General features: G+C 45.7%; 1 protein-coding gene across 1 annotated transcript in view; it reads right to left on the bottom strand.

Annotated features, from left to right (window-relative positions):
- LOC137350551 (thrombospondin type-1 domain-containing protein 4-like) overlaps nt 1-20811 on the bottom strand; it is a 471004-nt gene that overhangs the window by 377534 nt on the left and 72659 nt on the right. The window contains exon 9 of the mRNA XM_068015210.1: nt 18847-18983. Within this exon, the coding sequence (XP_067871311.1) occupies nt 18847-18983 (137 nt within the window). The remainder of the gene's footprint in view (nt 1-18846; nt 18984-20811) is intronic.

Below are 20811 nucleotides of genomic sequence, written 5' to 3'. Positions count from 1 at the left end.
TACGGGACCTGACTTTAACATTTAAATTACCTGGTTGCATGAATTAAAATCAAAACCGGAGCGATCCCGACCTGCAGCTCCGGATCTTCAGCAATCATGCACCTTCACTTTCCTGTCCAAGGAAAGCTAGCGCCACCTAGATGGGGAAGGGATAAACTTTGCATTTGTTGTGTGGGGAGGGAGAAGAAGAGGTCAACTCTATACTTAGTGCAGTTGGGGAGAAGAGGTCAACTCTGTACTTAGTGCAGTTGGGGAGAAGAGGTCAACTCTATACTTAGTGCAGTTGGGGAGAAGAGGTCAACTCTGTACTTAGTGCAGTTGGGGAGAAGAGGTCAACTCTGTACTTAGTGCAGTTGGGGAGGAAATGGGTCAACTCTGTACTTAGTGCAGTTGGGGAGAAGAGGTCAACTCTGTACTTAGTGCAGTTGGGGAGAAGAGGTCAACTCTGTACTTAGCGCAGTTGGGGAGAAGAGGTCAACTCTGTACTTAGTGCAGTTGGGGAGAAAATGGGTCAACTCTGTACTTACTGCAGTTGGGGAGAAGAGGTCAACTCTGTAAGTGCAGTTGGGGAGAAGAGGTCAACTCTGTACTTAGTGCAGTTGAGGAGGAAATGGGTCAACTCTGTACTTAGTGCAGTTGGGGAGGAAATGGGTCAACTCTGTACTTAGTGCAGTTGGGGAGAAGAGGTCAACTCTGTACTTAGTGCAGTTGGGGAGAAGAGGTCAACTCTGTACTTAGTGCAGTTGGGGGAGAAGAGGTCAACTCTGTACTTAGTGCAGTTGAGGAGGAAATGGGTCAACTCTGTACTTAGTGCAGTTGGGGAGAAGAGGTCAACTCTGTACTTAGTGCAGTTGGGGGAGAAGAGGTCAACTCTGTACTTAGTGCAGTTGGGGAGGAAATGGGTCAACTCTGTACTTAGTGCAGTTGGGGAGAAGAGGTCAACTCTGTACTTAGTGCAGTTGAGGAGGAAATGGGTCAACTCTGTACTTAGTGCAGTTGAGGAGGAAATGGGTCAACTCTGTACTTAGTGCAGTTGGGGAGGAAATGGGTCAACTCTATACTTAGTGCAGTTGGGGAGAAGAGGTCAACTCTGTACTTAGTGCAGTTGGGGAGAAGAGGTCAACTCTGTACTTAGTGCAGTTGGGGAGAAGAGGTCAACTCTGTACTTAGTGCAGTTGGGGAGAAGAGGTCAACTCTGTACTTAGTGCAGTTGGGGAGAAGAGGTCAACTCTGTACTTAGTGCAGTTGGGGGAGAAGAGGTCAACTCTGTACTTAGTGCAGTTGGGGAGAAGAGGTCAACTCTGTACTTAGTGCAGTTGAGGAGGAAATGGGTCAACTCTGTACTTAGTGCAGTTGGGGAGAAGAGGTCAACTCTGTACTTAGTGCAGTTGGGGAGAAGAGGTCAACTCTGTACTTAGTGCAGTTGGGGAGAAGAGGTCAACTCTGTACTTAGTGCAGTTGGGGAGAAGAGGTCAACTCTGTACTTAGTGCAGTTGGGGGAGAAGAGGTCAACTCTGTACTTAGTGCAGTTGGGGAGAAGAGGTCAACTCTGTACTTAGTGCAGTTGAGGAGGAAATGGGTCAACTCTGTACTTAGTGCAGTTGGGGAGAAGAGGTCAACTCTGTACTTAGTGCAGTTAGGGAGAAGAGGTCAACTCTGTACTTAGTGCAGTTGGGGAGAAGAGGTCAACTCTGTACTTAGTGCAGTTGGGGAGAAGAGGTCAACTCTGTACTTAGTGCAGTTGGGGAGAAGAGGTCAACTCTGTACTTAGTGCAGTTGGGGAGAAGAGGTCAACTCTGTACTTAGTGCAGTTGGGGAGAAGAGGTCAACTCTGTACTTAGTGCAGTTGGGGAGAAGAGGTCAACTCTGTACTTAGTGCAGTTGGGGAGAAGAGGTCAACTCTGTACTTAGTGCAGTTGGGGAGAAGAGGTCAACTCTGTACTTAGTGCAGTTGGGGAGAAGAGGTCAACTCTGTACTTAGTGCAGTTGGGGAGAAGAGGTCAACTCTGTACTTAGTGCAGTTGGGGAGAAAAGGTCAACTCTGTACTTAGTGCAGTTGGGGAGAAGAGGTCAACTCTGTACTTAGTGCAGTTGGGGAGAAGAGGTCAACTCTGTACTTAGTGCAGTTGGGGAGGAAATGGGTCAACTCTATACTTAGTGCAGTTGGGGAGAAGAGGTCAACTCTGTACTTAGTGCAGTTGGGGAGAAGAGGTCAACTCGGTACTTAGTGCAGTTGGGGAGGAAATGGGGCAACTCTATACTTAGTGCAGTTGGGGAGAAGAGGTCAACTCTGTACTTAGTGCAGTTGGGGAGAAGAGGTCAACTCTGTACTTAGTGCAGTTGGGGAGAAGAGGTCAACTCTGTACTTAGTGCAGTTGGGGAGAAGAGGTCAACTCTGTACTTAGTGCAGTTGAGGAGGAAATGGGTCAACTCTATACATAGTGCAGTTGGGGAGAAGAGGTCAACTTTATACTTAGTGCAGTTGGGGAGAAGAGGTCAACTCTGCACTTAGTGCAGTTGAGGAGGAAATGGGTCAACTCTGTAGTTTGTTTGCAGGGCTGGCAGCCTTTTAAGGTGGCACCAGCACCTGCGCAGAAACAGTTGATGCTGTTCGCGGCGTCGCCAAGGCAGCCCCCGCCGCATGATTTTGGGGGAGGGGGGCAGCTGCCCTGTATATGATAATGAGCCGCCAGGCTCAAGACCGTGGTGACCTGGCAATGCACAGTCTGTGCTTGCTGGCCGCCATTTTTATGCGGCGGGAGCACAAGATTCAGCCCATAATTTCTACGATGGTACCATTCTACATGATGTCCTGGTTATGGAATGCTTGGGGCCATTACTTTGTTGGTATATTTGAGAATCTACACTGCAAAGTGTCATTGCAAGCTCTGCATTATCGAAGTAACACGAAACCACCCAAAAATGTCAGTTTTGAAATTGTGGCACATGATGACACCAATGGCAGTAAAACTATGAGCAAGTAAACCTTTTGCTCCAACTCTGTGAACATTAGAAATCAACAAAAATAATCATTTTAACAGACTTTTTAAAAATGCAATATTTCCTGAAGAGTTTTCCAGAACCTTAAGGCTCATTTTGCTGCCAAAGGTGGAACTACTGAAAAATCTCTGCTGAAGCTCCTTGTCACTGAAAAAATATCATCCATCCAGGATGGCTTTGTCTAAATGTTTCTACAATAAAAGCAAAATACTGGAAACCTGAAGTAAATTATTTCAAAATGTTTCTAACTACCCTGCCAGCTCGGTGATACTGTAGCCTCTCTCTCAACACATACGAGGAACTTAGTGGAATGGGGTGAACCTGGTTCTTCGCACTCAACTGCTCAGCACCACCATCTGTTTATACAAACAAACTATCATTCATTTAATTGCAGTGATTTTGGAGTTGGAATGATAGAAACATAAAGGGAGATCCTACAGTACAGTTTTAATGTTTGAACAGAAAGTGATGAGATGGAATCGAGGTCAATACAACACAGCTTGAGATCCTATTAAACAACTCATGTTTGAACATCTCAGCTCATCTAAACGTATACACACCTATGGATTCCGGCAGCTAATTCTAAATACATTTTAACACATGGGACACATAGGCATTAGACTGAAGAGTAAATCAGATGGTTTGGGGATAATTTTCACTTTTGAAGCCAATGGAAAAGGAAAACATGCAGCCAGTTTATCAGCAAGTAATAAAGTTTAAAATTATCCTCCAGTCACCGTGAATATGACCTGGGAATAAAACTGACTGCATTGGGGAAACCCGGAAACGAGACATGCTTACATTTGTTTCTCCGGGTCTCCCACCCAACAACAAGCCTGACTGATAGAAGAGAGATCGCGGGGAAAGTGGTGAGATCCTCAGGAACACAGAGCTCGCCGGGTGAGTAGAGAGATTACGGGGATGGAAGTGAGAAGAGAGATCATGGGCACGGCATAGAACAGTAGGGATAGGGAGAGAATTGGAGGTGGTCCTCCACATATTTCCCAGCTAACAAATGCAGAGGAGGAGTTGGAGATGAGTTGAGTTTTGGCATCCCTGGCTGTCAAAGATGAGGAGACAGGGAATTCCCAGTTATCTGGTAACGCAATTTAATATGAGTGATCCACATGTCATGTGGCACTCACAGAAACATAGGGCTGGATTTTACAACCCCCCCTGACGTCGGGGGTCATGGTGGGGGTTCCCGGAAAATACCTCCGGGAGAAGCCCACCACAGGCCTTGACGCCGGGAAGGCCTGGCTCAATATGTCATTTCATGACATTGACAAATGATGTTGCGCTCCTCAGTGATGCCCACATCTCAGTGTGTGGTGAGGGTGGCTGAATTCTCATTGATGCAACTGACCAATCGATCTGACAATGTTAGAGAACACCATGGGCACTCAGTCCACTCAGCTCATGTGCACACTCTGCATAAAGAGATAGAGGCCAGTCACCTGGCCATCGATTTCCACTCACCTTTCCAAACCTTATCAGCTCATTGAATCTTTTCCGACACTGGACCTACATCTTTCTGGTCACTCCTCTGCTGCTGATCGCCGTTGCCCCTCCATCCAAGCCCTTTTGGTTTCTCTGGGCGAATTTCTTCTGTCGGACACCAAGAACAATATCTCTCGCCTCTCAGCAAATGCTTTGGTTATCACCTGAGGAAAGGCGTCTGACTACCTTGGGTCACCCGTGGATGCCTGTACATACCAAACTTTACTGCATCATCGCCTTAGCAAACAGCAAGCACTGTCATGGCTGCCATTTGCCTTTTCAAAGGACCTTCCGTTTCTAGCTCCTGCCGTCAGTCAGCTCTCAGTGTCACTAATTGAGTGCCAAACTCCCACCTAGGTCAATTAGGCCCTTTGCATTTTAAAATCATGTTACTTCAGTGACGTGACCTGAGGTTGGGACCCGGAAATATTCCAGGCGTTGGATTCCAGATGCTGGATTGAAAATCAGGTCCTTAGCTTTGTCCTTATCGTTCTGCATTGATCTGCGCCAAAGTGTTCTCCAGCACAGTGCGAGGCGTGAAGTGCAATTGGGCCATGAGAGGGATGATAGTGAAAGGGTACATGTAAGTGGGGACCCCACTTAAAGGAACACAGGAACATAGGAACAGGAGTCAGCCATTTTGTACTTCGACTTCTCACCTTTCAGTCAGTAACCCACATGCAGCCTTGTTTATTTTAATTAATTCATGGAATGAGGGAGTCGCTGGCTAGGCCAGCATTTATTGCCCATCCCTGTGTCCAATGGCCAAGTCTGCATTGTACAGGTGCAGATGGAGCAGTCTTCGGCGAGGCCCTCACAGTCTACAGATTCCAGAGGATATCGGCCAAGAGCCCCTCAGCATTCAGAACAGAATTCTGAATGACTTGCCTCTACCTCTGAGCAAGCCACAGGAGTTGCATTATGTAGAAGTAGTGGGAAAAAAGAGTAAGACTTTGAAGTTACACCCATGTGCACACTTTTGTACATGTATGAGAAGATGTTATGATAAATTTCTATTGTTTAGTTAAGGATAAAAATATTATTGTTCTGTTTTGAAGGGATTTTTCAAGTGAATTGAGAAACTTATGAAACAGCTGTGGATAAGAAATTCTGCTAGTGTTGATGCGTGGGCAGCCCTTCTGCTTGGAGTGATGCAGCTTCTTTGGTTTGAGTCTAACCTTGCTGCACACCAGGGAGTGGTCAGTGTCACAGTCCGCACTGTGGAAGCTGCGTGTGATTTGAACACTGTTTAACGAGGCTCCCCTTGTGACGATGAGGTCCAGCTGGTGCCAACGACGCGATCTTGGATGCCTCCAAGAAACCTGGTGACAGGGTTTAGTGTGAAAGAACGGGTTGGTGATGCAGAGGTTATGATAGGTACACAACTCAAGCAGTCTCTGCCCATTCTCATTCATCCTTCCAACGCCATAGCGCCCAAGGCAGGAGGGCCATGAGTCATGGTCGGCCCCAACCCTGGCATTAAGGTCCCCCAGCAGGAATAGGTGTTCGGTGTTGGGGATGCTGCTAATGATGTTATGGAGTTCCTCGTAAAACTGGTCTTTATCTTCAGGTGGGGAGCAGAGTGTTGGAGCATAGATGCTGAGTAGGTGTACTGGACCAGAGGTGGTGAGCAGTCGGATGGACAGTATGCGTTCCGAGCCATTTGAGGGTGGCTCTATCATGCTGAGCAAAGAGTTTCTGATGGCAACGCCCACTCCATGCTGTCTTGGTTCTTCAGGATCCCTACCCTGCCAGAAGAAGGTGTAGTCTTGCTCTCTTAGAGATCCACTCGCGGGGAGGCGTGTCTCCTGAAGTGCTGCAATGTCCACATTGAGTCTACTGAGCTCGTTGTTAATGATGGCGGTCTTCCGAGAATCGTTGATTTGTGTAAGGTCTTCTGACAGGCCAGGACACATAGTTCTGACGATCCAGCTTGCAAAACGAAGGGCTGGTACCTTCTTCCGTGTTGTTTTGGTCGCTGTGAGGCAACTATGAAGTGACCTCTCCATGCCGCATGCCTGGGCGGATGTATGGAGGTTGTGAGTTGCCCAAGCGTCAAAACCTCCCTCTCGGCCTTCCTGGTGGGGTCCAAAGGAGTGCAGAGCACGACGTTTGGCACCGGTACGGCTGCAGGAACTGCCGGAAACAAGCCAAAGGTGACACATGACCGCCTTCGGGGTTCCGCTCCGGGTTTTCTGTTGGGGTTTACTCCCTTAGCCTTGGTCTCTCCCGAGATGCCCACAAGACAGTGGGGTTGTTAGCTCCTATCCCTGAGCAGGGGCTCTACAGCTCCTCACCCCCCGCCAGTAGCATCGAACTATCAGCCCGGGCTCCGTGGCTTCAGCTCCAGAGGCAGCGGCTTCTTCCCCCCTCGATACTTGCTCCGACTTGAGGCCCGACCGTCAGCAGCTGCGATTTTTTAAAACATTTTTTAAAAATGTTATCGGAGTTTCTTTGTTTTTTCGTGCTCTCTCAGTGTTGGTCGTATGGAGTTGTGTTTTTTTTCCTCACAGTCTCTGCCTGTCCACTTTCTTTCTCTCCTCCCCCCAGCTTGCTGTGAGCTCCAGCACCATCTCTTCCCCCTCAGCCGCTCCGAGCACACCAGCCTGTGGCCATTAGACTACAGACCAGCCATGCAGTAACAGAATGCATTAAGCTGCAAGCTGAGCCTGCCTGAACTAAGCTTGAAAAAGCCCTTCAAAACACTCCTCCAGGGGATGCAAAGATGAAGTTGGCCCACATCAGAGATGCCATCTATGACTCAGCAATGACCCACCTTTGGCAAACGTGAGAAGCAGAATGCAGACTGGTTTCAATCTCACTTTGAAGAGCTGGAACCTGTCATAGCCGCTAAGCGCACTGAACTACAAGAAAGCCCCCAGCGAGTTAACATCCGTAGCACTTAAAGCAGCCAGAAGCGCTGCACAAAGAACAGCCAGGCGCTGCGCAAATGACTACTGGCAACACCTATGCAGTCATATTCAGCTGGCCTCCGACACCGGAAACATCAGAGGAATGTATGATGGCATTAAGAGAGCTTTTGGGCCAACCATCAAGAAGATCACCCCCCTCAAATCTAAATTAGGGGACACAATCACTCACCAACGCAAGCAAATGGACCGCTGGGTTGAGCACTACCTAGAACTGTACTCCAGGGAGAATGTTGTCACTGAGACCGCCCTCAATGCAGCCCAGTCTCTGCCAGTCATGGATGAGCTGGATGAACAGCCAACAAAATCGGAACTCAGTGATGCCATTGATTCTCTAGCCAGCGGAAATGCCCCTGGAAAGAATGGCATTACCCCTAAAATAATCAAGAGTGCCAAGCCTGCTATACTCTCAGCACTTACATGAACTGCTTTGCCTGTGCTGGGACGAGGGAGCAGTACCACAGGACATGTGCGATGCCAATATCATCACCCTCTATAAGAACAAGGGTGACCACGGTGACTGCAACAACTACCGTGGAATCTCCCTGCTCAGCATAGTGGGGAAAGTCTTCGCTCGAGTCGCTTTAAACAGGCTCCAGAAACTGGCTGACCGCGTCTACCCTGAGGCACAGTGTGGCTTTCGAGCAGAGAGATCCACCATTGACATGCTGTTCTCCCTTCGCCAGCTACAGGAGAAATGCCGTGAACAACAGATGCCCCTCTACGTTGCTTTCATTGACCTCACCAAACCCTTTGACCTCGTCAGCAGACGTGGTCTCTTCAGACTACTAGAAAAGATTGGATGTCCACCAAAGCTACTAAGTATCATCACCTCATTCCATGACAATATGAAAGGCACAATTCAACATGGTGGCTCCTCATCAGACCCCTTTCCTATCCTGAGTGGCATGAAACAGGGCTGTGTTCTGTCACCTACACTGTTTGGGATCTTCTTCTCCCTGCTGCTCTCACATGCATTCAAGTCTTCAGAAGAAGGAATTTTCCTCCACACAAGATCAGGTGGCAGGTTGTTCAACCTTGCCCGTCTAAGAGCGAAGACCAAAGTACGGAAAGTCCTCATCAGGGAACTCCTCTTTGCTGACAATGCTGCATTAACATCTCACACTGAAGAGTGTCTGCAGAGACTCATCGACAGGTTTGCGGCTGCCTGCAATGAATGTGGCCTAACCTGAGGTGCATTTGTTTTAATGCAAGAAGTGTAGTAGGTAAGGCAGATGAACTTAGGGCTTGGATTAGTACCTGGGAGTATGATGTTATTGCTATTACTGAGACTTGGTTGAGGGAAGGGCATGATTGGCAACTAAATATCCCAGGATATCGATGCTTCAGGCGGGATAGAGAGGGAGGTAAAAGGGGTGGAGGAGTTGCATTACTGGTCAAAAAGGATATCACAGCTGTGCTGAAGGAGGGCACTATGGAGGACTCGAGCAGTGAGGCAATATGGACAGAACTCAGAAATAGGAAGGGTGCGGTAACAATGTTGGGGCTGTACTACAGGCCTCCCAACAGCGAGCGTGAGATAGAGGTACAAATATGTAAACAGATTATGGAAAGATGTAGGAGCAACAGGGTGGTGGTGATAGGAGATTTTAATTTTCCCAACATTGACTGGGATTCGCTTAGTGTTAGAGGTCCAGATGGAGCAGAATTTGTAAGGAGCATCCAGGAGGGTTTTCTAGAGCAGTATGTAAATAGTCCAACTCGGGAAGGGGCCATACTGGACCTGGTGTTGGGGAATGAGCCCGGCCAGGTTGTTGAAGTTTCAGTAGGGGACTACTTTGGGAATAGTGATCACAATTCCGTAAGCTTTAAAATACTCATGGACAAAGACGAGAGTGGTCCAAAAGGGAGAGTGCTAAATTGGGGGAAGGCCAACTACACCAAAATTCGGCAGGAGCTGGGAAATGTAGATTGGGAGCAGCTGTTTGAAGGTAAATCCACATGTGATATGTGGGAGGCTTTTAAAGAGAGGTTGATTAGCGTGCAGGAGAGACATGTTCCTGTGAAAATGAGGGATAGAAATGGCAAGATTAGGGAACCATGGATGACAGGTGAAATTGTGAGACTAGCTAAGAGGAAAAAGGAAGCATACATAAGGTCTAGGCGGCTGATGAAAGACGAAGCTTTGAAAGAATATCGGGAATGTAGGACCAATCTGAAACGAGGAATTAAGAGGGCTAAAAGGGGTCATGAAATATCTTTAGCAAACAGGGTTAAGGAAAATCCCAAAGCCTTTTATTCATATATAAGGAGAAAGAGGGTAACTAGAGAAAGGATTGGCCCACTAAAGGACAAAGGAGGAATGTTATGCTTGGACTCAGAGAAAATGGGTGAGATTTTAAACGAGTACTTTGCATCGGTATTCACCGAGGAGAGGGACATGACGGATGTTGAGGTTAGGAACAGATGTTTGATTACTCTAGGTCAAGTCGGCATAAGGAGGGAGGAAGTGTTGGGTATTCTAAAGGGCATTAAGGTGGACAAGTCCCCAGGTCCGGATGGGATCTATCCCAGGTTACTGAGGGAAGCGAGAGAGGAAATAGCTGGGGCGGCACAGTGGCGCAGTGGTTAGCACCGCAGCCTCACAGCTCCAGGGACCCGGGTTCGGTTCCGGCAACTGCCTGTGTGGAGTTTGCAAGTTCTCCCTGTGTCTGCGTGGGTTTTCTCCGGGTGCTCCGGTTTCCTCCCACATGCCAAAGACTTGCAGGTTGATAGGTAAATTGGCTATTATAAATTGTCACTAGTATAGGTAGGTGGTAGGGAATTATAGGGACAGGTGGGGATGATTGGCAGGAATATGGTATTAGTGTAGGATTAGTATAAATGGGTGGCTGATGTTCGGCACAGACTCGGTGGGCCGAAGGGCCTGTTTCAGTGCTGTATCTCTAATCTAATCTAATCATATCTTTGCAGCATCCTTAAACACGGGTGAGGTCCCGGAGGACTGGAGAATTGCTAATGTTGTCCCCTTGTTTAAGAAGGGTAGCAGGGATAATCCAGGTAATTATAGACCGGTGAGCCTGACGTCAGTGGTAGGGAAGCTGCTGGAGAAGATACTGAGGGATAGGATCTATTCCCATTTGGAAGAAAATGGGCTCATCAGTGATAGGCAACATGGTTTTGTGCAGGGAAGGTCATGTCTTACCAACTTAATAGAATTCTTTGAGGAAGTGACAAAGTTGATTGATGAGGGAAGGGCTGTCGATGTCATATACATGGACTTCAGTAAGGCGTTTGATAAGGTTCCCCATGGCAGGCTGATGGAGAAAGTGAAGGCGCTTGGGGTCCAAGGTGTACTAGCTAGATGGATAAAGAACTGGCTGGGCAACAGGAGACAGAGAGTAGCAGCAGAAGGGAGTTTCTCAAAATGGAGACGTGTGACCAGTGGTGTTCCACAGGGATCCGTGCTGGGACCACTGTTGTTTGTGATATACATTAATGATTTGGAGGAAAGTATAGGTGGACTGATTAGCAAATTTGCAGACGACACTAAGATTGGTGGAGTAGCAGATAGTGAAGGGGACTGTCAGAGAATACAGCAGAATATAGATAGATTGGAGAGTTGGGCAGAGAAATGGCAGATGGAGTTCAATCAGGGCAAATGCGAGGTGATGCATTTTGGAAGATCCAATTCAAGAGTGAACTATACAGTAAATGGAAAAGTCCTGGGGAAAATTGATGTCCAGAGAGATTTGGGTGTTCAGGTCCACTGTTCCCTGAAGGTGGCAACGCAGGTAAATAGAGTGGTCAAGAAGGCATACGGCATGCTTTCCTTCATCGGACGGGGCATTGAGTACAAGAGTTGGCAGGTCAGGTTACAGTTGTATAGGACTTTGGTTCGGCCACATTTGGAATACTGCGTACAGTTCTGGTCGCCACATTATCAAAAGGATGTGGATGCTTTGGAGAGGGTGCAGAGGAGGTTCACCAGGATGTTGCCTGGTATGGAGGGCGCTAGCTATGAAGAGAGGTTGAGCAGATTAGGATTATTTTCATTAGAAAGACGGAGGTTGAGGGGGGACCTGATTGAGGTGTACAAAATCATGAGAGGTATAGACAGGGTGGATAGCAAGAGGCTTTTTCCCAGAGTGGGTGTTTCAATTACTAGAGGACACGAGTTCAAAGTGAAAGGGGAAAAGTTTAGGGGGGATATGCGTGGAAAGTTCTTTACGCAGAGGGTGGTGGGCACCTGGAACGCATTGCCAGCGGAGGTGGTAGATGCGGGCACGATGGAGTCTTTTAAGATGTATCTAGACAGATACATGAATGGGCAGGAAGAAAAGAGATACAGAACCTTAGAAAATAGGCGACATGTTTAGAGAGAGGATCTGGATCGGCGCAGGCTTGGAGGGCCGAAGGGCCTGTTCCTGTGCTGTAATTATCTTTGTTCTTTGTTCTTTTAACCATCAGCCTCAAGAAAATGAATATCATGGGACAGGATGTCAGAAATGCTCCATCCATCAATATTGGCGACCACGCTCTGGAAGTGGTTCAAGAGTTCACTTATTTAGGCACAACTATCACCAGTAACCTGTCTCTCGATGCAGAAATCAACAAGCGCATGGGAAAGGCTTCCACTGCTATGTCCAGACTGGCCAAGAGGGTGTGGGAAAATGGCACACTGACACAGAACATAAAAGTCCGAGTGTTTCAAGCCTGTGTCCTCAGTACCTTGCTCTACGGCACTGAGGCCTGGACAACGTATGTCAGCCAAGAGCGACGTCTCAATTCATTCCATCTTCGCTGTCCCCGGAGAATCCTTGGCATCGGGTGGCAGGACCGTATCTCCAACACAGAAGTCCTCGAGGCGGCCAACATCCCCAGCTTGTACACACTACTGAGTCAGCAGCGCTTGAGATGGCTTGGCCATGTGAGCCGCATGGAAGATGGCAGGATCCCCAAGGACACATTGTACAGCGACCTCGTCACTGGTATCAGACCCACCGGCCGTCCACGTCTCCGCTTTAAAGACGTCTGCAAACCCGACATGAAGTCCTGCGACATCGATCACAAGTTGTGGAAGTCAGTTGCCAGCGATCGCCAGAGCTGGCGGACAACTATAAAGGCGGGGCTAAAGTGTGGCGAGTCGAAGAGACTTAGCAGTTGGCAGGAAAAAAGACAGAAGCGCAAGGAGAGAGCCAACTATGTAACAGCCCCGACAACCAATTTTATCTGTAGCACCTGTGGAAGAGTCTGTCACTCTAGAATTGGCCTTTATAGCCACTCCAGGCGCTGCTCCACAAACCACTGACCACCTCCAGGTGCTTACCCATTGTCTCTCGAGAAAAGGAGGGCAAAAAGGAAGGATTATTGTTGTGCACCACTTTTCCATATTGCCCATTTTTAGTTGCTTTTTAACCTGTTTGGTTGATGGGAAGGCATGAAATGACAGGGACCAATCAGGGGATGAGCAAGGGGTGGTTGGGCATTTAAAAGCAAAATACTATGGATGCTGGATGTCTGAAATAACAACAGAATGTACTGGAAATACTCAGCTGGTCTGGCAGCATCTTTGGAGACAGAAATGGAGATAAAGTTTCGGGTCGATGACCTTTCATCAGAACTGGATCTGCTTTGTGTCAATGGTATTGGGAAGGGGGAAGCATGGGAAGAATGGCCTCTGTATGTGCTTGTGACTTGGGTAAACTGATGTAACCTAAGTGAACCTTGCATTAATAAGGGCATCCTAGGCAACAATGTAAGCAAGCGGTAGTGCCTTGCATTAGTCACCTTCCTCCTCCTCGTCTTCTTCCTCCTCTCTTCCCATCTAAATTATCCGAAGAAGATCTGAGCTCCTAGCCTTATTCCTCCTGCAGGTCCAAACCTTGCTGCTGTATAATGTTATGCAGAGCGCAGCACACTAAAACATATCTGGAGACCCTAGCTGGTGCATATTGAATATTGTTTTCAGATCCGTCTAGACACCAGAACTACATCTTCAGCATGTTGATGGTTTATTCGATCACACAGCTGGTGATCATATGGCATTCATTGTAGCACTATTGGGCTTCACTGGTCAGGTTTAAGACAGTGTTACAACCTCAGTGAGACCGTTAATGTTAAAACACGAGATATGAACTCCCTAGACCAATTTAACGATTACACGACAAGATTTCATGTTTTAAGACTTTTATTATAACTAAACTAAAAGAAATCCTCATTAACTGAATAGTACTTTGCAAGTAAAAGCAAAATACTGCGGATGCTGCAAATCTGAAATAAAAACAAGAAATGCTGGAAATACTCAGCAGGTCTGGCAGCATCTGTGAAAAGAGAAGCAGAGTTAACGTTTCGGGTCAGTGACCCTTCTTCGGAACTGACAAATATTAAAAATGTCACAAGTTATAAGCAAGTGAGGTGGGGGTGGGGCAAGAGATAACAAAGGAGAAGGTGTAGATTGGACAAGGCCACATAGCTGACCAAAAGGTCACGGAACAAAGGCAAACAATATGTTAATGGTGTGTTGAAAGACAAAGCATTAGTACAGATTAGGTGTTAATGCACTGAATATTGAACAGCAGCAAGTGCAAACCTGAAAAAAAACAGTGGGTAAGCAAACTGAACAAACTAAGATGAAATGAAATAAATGCAAAAAAAGGTTGTAAAAAATGAAAAAAAAGGAAAAAAAGAAAAAAGAAAAAACAACTAAAAATGAAAGTAAAATGGGGGGCTGTCATGCTCTGAAATTATTGAACTCAATGTTCAGTCCGGCAGGCAGTAGTGTGCCTAATCGGTAAATGAGATGCTGTTCCTCGAGCTTGTGTTGATGTTCACTGGAACACTGCAGCAATCCCAGGACAGATATGTGAGCATGAGAGCAGGGGGGAGTGTTGAAATGGCAAGCAACCGGAAGCTCGGGGTCCTGCTTGCGGACTGAGCGGAGGTGTTCCGCAAAGCGGTCACCCAGTCTGCGCTTGGTCTCCCCAATGTAGAGGAGACCACATTGTGAGCAGCGAATACAGTATACTACATTGAAAGAAGTACAAGTAAATCGCTGCTTCACCTGAAAGGCCAGGTGAAATTACAAAGTTTTCTTCACTTATTAAAAAACTTTTAAAAACCTCACATCACTCTTGTATAAGTTCTCCTTGATGGTGAATTCTTTGCAGTTAAAAGTCTTAAACTCCTCCCAGTTGCAATGAGTTGGATCTCCCAAACCTTTCTTAAAGTCAACGTCCTCTTCGCTCATTTCTCCAAGCACTTTTGACCTGGATGACTGTGAATAAGGTGATCTCTGGTGATCCTGTTGGTCTTTAACTTCTCCGCAAACCTCAACTTTGAAAACATGTTCAAGTCTTCGCAGCTTTTCACTCTATCAGTATTCTTTGAGAGCAGGTGTTCCCTCTATCTCTCCTTGGAGGCAACCACTGTTGCTTGTCTTCTTCCTTACGGCTGTCTGTCGTCAGAAAGTCTGTTGAATTTATCTCGAATCAAAAGTCAATAGCCAATTATCCTTTTCCAAGATGCAAAGTCCAAAAGTCTGGTTACAGCAGAGCCACCCGGGCTTTCCACTGTTTCCAGGTGTTAGCAGCTTCCATTCATTTACATTCTCAGAGTCACTGACTCCTTGTTTATGATCTGAAGGTCTGGGACAATGAAACCCATTGTTCTTCAGGTATTATACCCCCGCAGTCTCTGCTTTTCAAAAAGGTTTTTCATCTGGAATCTTTGTTATCCTGATAACCAAGATCTCTGTCTTGTCTTTAAGCAGAGTTGATGTGAGGTCACCTGACTTCTCTGACTCCATCTTAAACTACATTAAAAATCACAGTTTTTCAAAACTTAATCATGCTACAATTTCCAACATTCATAGCAGACAGGTGTCATCAGACAAGTGTGAAGTGGGTATACCTTGTCTCCTAGCATCCACACCTTAAGTCTGCTTGTAGATGTGAGGAGCTTTGATCATGGCAACTCTGGGGGAATCTGGCACACACCTGCAGAAATATATTTTTGTGGTTGTACACCAGTTGCACATTGATGGAATGGAAACCCTTGCAGTTGACAACTACAGCAGGTTGATCTGGGGGTTGGCCAGATTACCATTGTGTATAGTCAATGATGCCCTGCACCTGTGGGAAGCCAATCAGAGCTGCAAACCCAAGTGCTCACTCATTCTGACTGGCAGCATCACAGGCGAAGTTCACAAAATTGCCAGACCTGACAAACAAGCCATCAGGCACCGTCTTATGCATTTGTGAGCTGCCGATCCAACAGGGAGCAGCTCTTCTTCAAGGAGGCTGGGGTACGGTAGCATAGTGGTTATGCTGCTGGACTAATAATCCAGAGGCCTAGATTTATGATTCAGAGACATGAGTTCAAAGTCCACCATGGAAGCTGGGGAATTTAAGTTCAGTTAATTAAATAAATCTGGAATAAAAAGCTAGCATCAAATATAGCGACCATAAAACTATCAGCTTGCCGTAAAAACCCATCGGGTTCACTAATGTCCATTAGGGAAGGAAATCTGTTGCCCTTACATGGTCTGGCCTACATGTAACAGCTGATTATACTGGTATAAAAAAGGAAAATACTGGAAATACTGAGCAGATCAACATCTGTGGTGAGAGAAACAGAGTTAATGTTCAAGGTTGATGACCTTTCATCAGAATCTGATCTGAGGCAAAGTCATTGACCTGAAACGTTAACTCTGCTTCTCTCTCCACAGATGCTGCCAGACCTGCTGAATATTTCCAGCATTTCTTGTTTTTATTTTAGATTTCCAGCATCCACAGTATTTTGCTTTAGTGTCGATCATATTGGTCCTCGTTCAAGGTCACTATCCTGATGTGATTGAAAAAAGTCTCTAAGGTGGAGAAAGAAATAAACTTTCAGCAAAAATTCTGTGATCAAATAAAAGCAAAATACTGCAGATTAAGATTCCCTTCGGTATTTCTTTTGATAGTTAAGATGCATCTGCAAAGTTCTAAATAAGTCTGAAAATGTTTTTTACATTTTTAGTAGTGAAATCCTAGTGAATGGAAGTTTAAAGTACATAATGCTTCATATATTTCTATAAATGTTAAAACATACTGCTCTTTCCCCAAAGAAAATCCTGCTGTTTCATAGGGGAATGAACTGAAGCAATATCATGATGTATAAAGATCTCGAGCAATCCCTGGTGGGACAACACTAACAGAAACAGAATATGCACCTGCACCTCTATAATTGCAAGACACAGAGCTGCCAGTTGAGTGCACTAGAGTACCACATACAAAGAATTGCTGCCACTCGCAGAGTTTAACATCACAACAACCAGAGAAATTCACTCAACCTCTACAAAAATATTCAGAAGTGTTTATATTTTTACACTGATTGAATAGTATTGCACAACATTTGGTTTAAAGCAGCTGCTAAAAGGGCTGAACTTTAATTCCCCTTAAGCAACTGTGCTAGAATCAGTAATCTTTCTTTCAATCGATGACTAAAATTATGAAAAACAACCCAAAGCTTTCATATCTAATGATATGTGCTGGCGAATCACAGAAAACACTTGCTCAATTGACTGGACACTTGCAGACATACCCATGAGCAACATGAAGGATGGACAGATTCATGTCCATTTCAATTTTGAAGGAAACAATGGATATGTTGTCAAACTGGAGTGACTTCAACCAACCAGGAACAGATTGATAAAATACCAAAGGACCTGGACAGATCAGCAAGCTTGGTTAATGACAGACAGGTGCCAGTTAATGTCATGAGATTGGGAAAGGACAATAAATAGTGGCAATATAAGCTAATTTGTATTATCCTATAAGACACAACACAGGAGAATGGTTTTATCCATAATAGCATTGACACCATCAACACAGTGTGTAGGAGCAATAAAGGCAGCAAATAGAATAGAATCCTGGCTGTTGAATATTGCAAACATCTCTGTAAATGAATTTGTATAAAGAGCTGGTCCAGACTTCCTGGAGAAACCTAGACAAGTCAGAACATTGTCAGAAGAAAAAGACATCCAGGTATTGCAGGGGTGCAGGAACGGGCAATGAAATTGATACCTGGTATTAGAAAAGTTACTGATGGATATGATATTCGAAGACAATGGGATTGGCTATATAGACTGCAATAACCTTTTTCAGGGAAACATGGTAGCTCGGGGGAGGTATGGACAGCTTCAGGGTAAAGGTAAATTCCCTCTTGTAGGTAAAGAGGAGCAGGAGTTCTTCCCCAGTCTCCCCCCACACACACACCCCCACCCCACTACCTGCCAAGCTTACCTCCTTCCCTGGTATTGGAACCCTCCTCCCCACAGCCCCCACCAATCAGACCCCCCCACCCTCATCCAAAGATCCCCCACAGGGGTGGGGACAGGACCCCCACTATGCTCCAACTGGTAGCAAGCCTGACAATCAAACTGACTTCCAGACAGGGATGAGAACAGAAAGTGCCAGCAATTCTGGCAGCATCTGTGGAGAGAGAAACGGAGTTAACGTTTCAGATCTATGACCTTTCATCAGAATCTCCAAGCAGTAACCCTGTTAAAATAAAAGTTGCCTGCTGTGGAGAAACACAGACTTCCTGGTTTCCCAACACAAAATTCTACCCCCTCCACTTACCAGACCTGCTCCTGTCAATATCAGGGCTTATCTATTGTTTTCCAATACCAGGAGCCCGAGAAGGGCGGCACAGTGGCGCAGTGGTTAGCACCGCAGCCTCACAGCTCCAGGGACCCGGGTTCGATTCCGGGTACTGCCTGTGTGGAGTTTGCAAGTTCTCCCTGTGTCTGCGTGGGTTTTCTCCGGGTGCTCCGGTTTCCTCCCACAAGCCAAAAGACTTGCAGGTTGATAGGTAAATTGGCCATTATAAATTGTCACTAGTATAGGTAGGTGGTAGGGAAATATAGGAATAGGTGGGGATGTTTGGTAGGAATAGGTGGGGATGTTTGGTAGGAATATGGGATTAGTGTAGGATTAGTATAAATGGGTGGTTGATGTTCGGCACAGACTCGGTGGGCCGAAGGGCCTGTTTCAGTGCTGTATCTCTAATCTAATCTAATCTAAAACCTCCTCTCCGCCATCATAAAAAAGGATGACATGCAGGTCCAACTGTGATAGGACATTCAGCAAAGAGCAATACCAAGTAAATATGAGCAACAAATACAGCGCTATTCAATTTATTCAATAGCAAATTATCTGAAAAACAATTACTGTCAGAGATGTTCATCCACTTTTAGTTTTATTGAAGATACGTTGTGCTCTTTGTAGTAATTTCATGTATTCATAACCATACAGTATAACACCTAAAATTGTAACCAGCAAATACCATCCAAGAATAAAATAAATTTAGACAAATAAACATTTAGTAGACCAAGAGCTGTGAGTCCTACACCTGCCATCCTGCAAACACTTACACCTGATGACTGCTATAGAGATGTGACAAGTCTTACCTTGCATTGCCCTGAGACACACAGAAACTCTGCATTAGGGTGACATGGTGTACCATCGATTACTTTCTCAGCCTGACGTACATAGAAGCGGTATCCGACTGCCCTGCAGTTTAATTCACATTTTTGATGGCCGCGGACTGAAAGAAAGCAGAGAAATAGGGAAAAGCATTAATTACAATCCAACCTCATCTGATGAAGCCAGCCATTAATTAAGATCTAACTTCAAGTCCAACTGGGACAAGATATTAACTATAATAAAACCACACCTTTAATGGAAATAAGGCATTATTTAGATTCCAACTGCAAGTCCAACAAGGAGAAGACATTAATTATAATTAATTATAATGCCACCTCATATCTAACTCAGGTGAGAAATGAATTACAAACCGATGTCATGTCTAGCAGAGGAGAGAAATTAATTGCAATCCAATAACATGTTTAAAATATCAAATCTGCAGCAAGACAATTCATGTGTTGAATTTTAGGAACTATGAGTAGTGTGGAAGGGGACTGTTGCTGAAACAATTATATTAAAATATTCAAAATTAATTAATAATAAGCTGTAGTGGAATCAAAGAGTTGCAGCATAATCCAACCGGTTTAAATTGCACTATTTCCTACTTTCCCTTTATTTGCATTCTTATTCTTGCATCTATTAGTCCATTCCCCTCCCTGGTCACTGTCTGAGGCTGAACCAGACCAATCGCAACCTTGGCATCCTATTTGACCCTGAGTTTCTGACCCCATTTCTATCACCAATACTGGCGACATTCACGGCAACATCGTTTGTCTCTTCCCTTGCCTCAGCTCATCTTCTGCCGAAACCCTTATCCATATGTTTGTTACCTCTAGACTTGGCTATTCCAATGCTCTCCTGCGCAGCCTGAAAACCTCTGTAAAGTGGAGTTTGTCCAAAGTCTCTGCTGCCCATTACCTAACTCACTTTAAGTCTCATTTACCCATCACTCCAGTGCTCACTGACTACATTGGCATCCAGTTAAGCAAGACCTCAATTTTAAAATTCTCATCCTTGTTTTCAAATCCCTCCATCACCTTGCTCTACCCTATCTCTGTAACGTCCTCCAGCCCTACAACCCTCTGACATCGCAACACTCCTCCAGTTCTGGCCTCTTGCCATGCCCTTAGCTGCCTTGTTCTGGAATTCCCTTTCTAAACCTCCCTGCCTCTCTGTCTCATCACCCATCACCTCAAAAATCCCACCTTTGATCCTTCTGTCTTGATAAAGTACCAGTTCATCTCCAACTTCTCTTTCCTCTCCAAAATCCATGTATGTGTTGTCAATTCCTAAATTCAGGCCCATCTTTCTCATGTTTGAACCTCTCCAATCAGGTTTCCATCTCTGGAACAGAACTGAAACGGCTCTGGTCAAAGTCACAAATGACATCCTCAATGATTGTCAGCATGATAAACTATCCTCCCTCATCCTTTTCAATCTATCTGTGGCTTATGACACAGTTGACCACACCATCCTCCTCCGACGCCTCTCCACTGTTGTCCAGCTGAGTGTAACTGCCCTCGTCTGGTTTCACTCTTAATCTATCCGGTCATAGCCACAGAATCTCCTTCAAAGGTTTCTCTCTTCCTGCTGCCACACCATTACCTATGAATTACCCCTAGGATGTATCTTTCTCCCCCTTCTATTTCTCATTTACAGGCTGCCTGTTGTAGACAGGTCAGGTTCCACATGTATGCTCTCGACACCCAGCTCTTCCTCACCACCACTGCTTATCCGACATCCAGCAATGGATAAGTCAAAATTTCAAACAGTTAAACATTGGGAAGACTGAAGCCATTGTCTTTGGTTACCACTACAAACTCTGTTCTCATGGCTCCTATTTCATCCACCACACCTTAGCCACTGTCACAGGCTGAACAAGACTGTTTACAACCTCAGCATCTTATTTAATCCTGAGCTGAGCTCTAACCCCATATCCTCCCCATCAC

This window comes from Heterodontus francisci, chromosome 35, assembly GCF_036365525.1.
Source record: "Heterodontus francisci isolate sHetFra1 chromosome 35, sHetFra1.hap1, whole genome shotgun sequence".
Taxonomy (NCBI): Eukaryota; Metazoa; Chordata; class Chondrichthyes; order Heterodontiformes; family Heterodontidae; genus Heterodontus; species Heterodontus francisci.
This window is presented reverse-complemented; position numbering and strand designations above follow the sequence as displayed.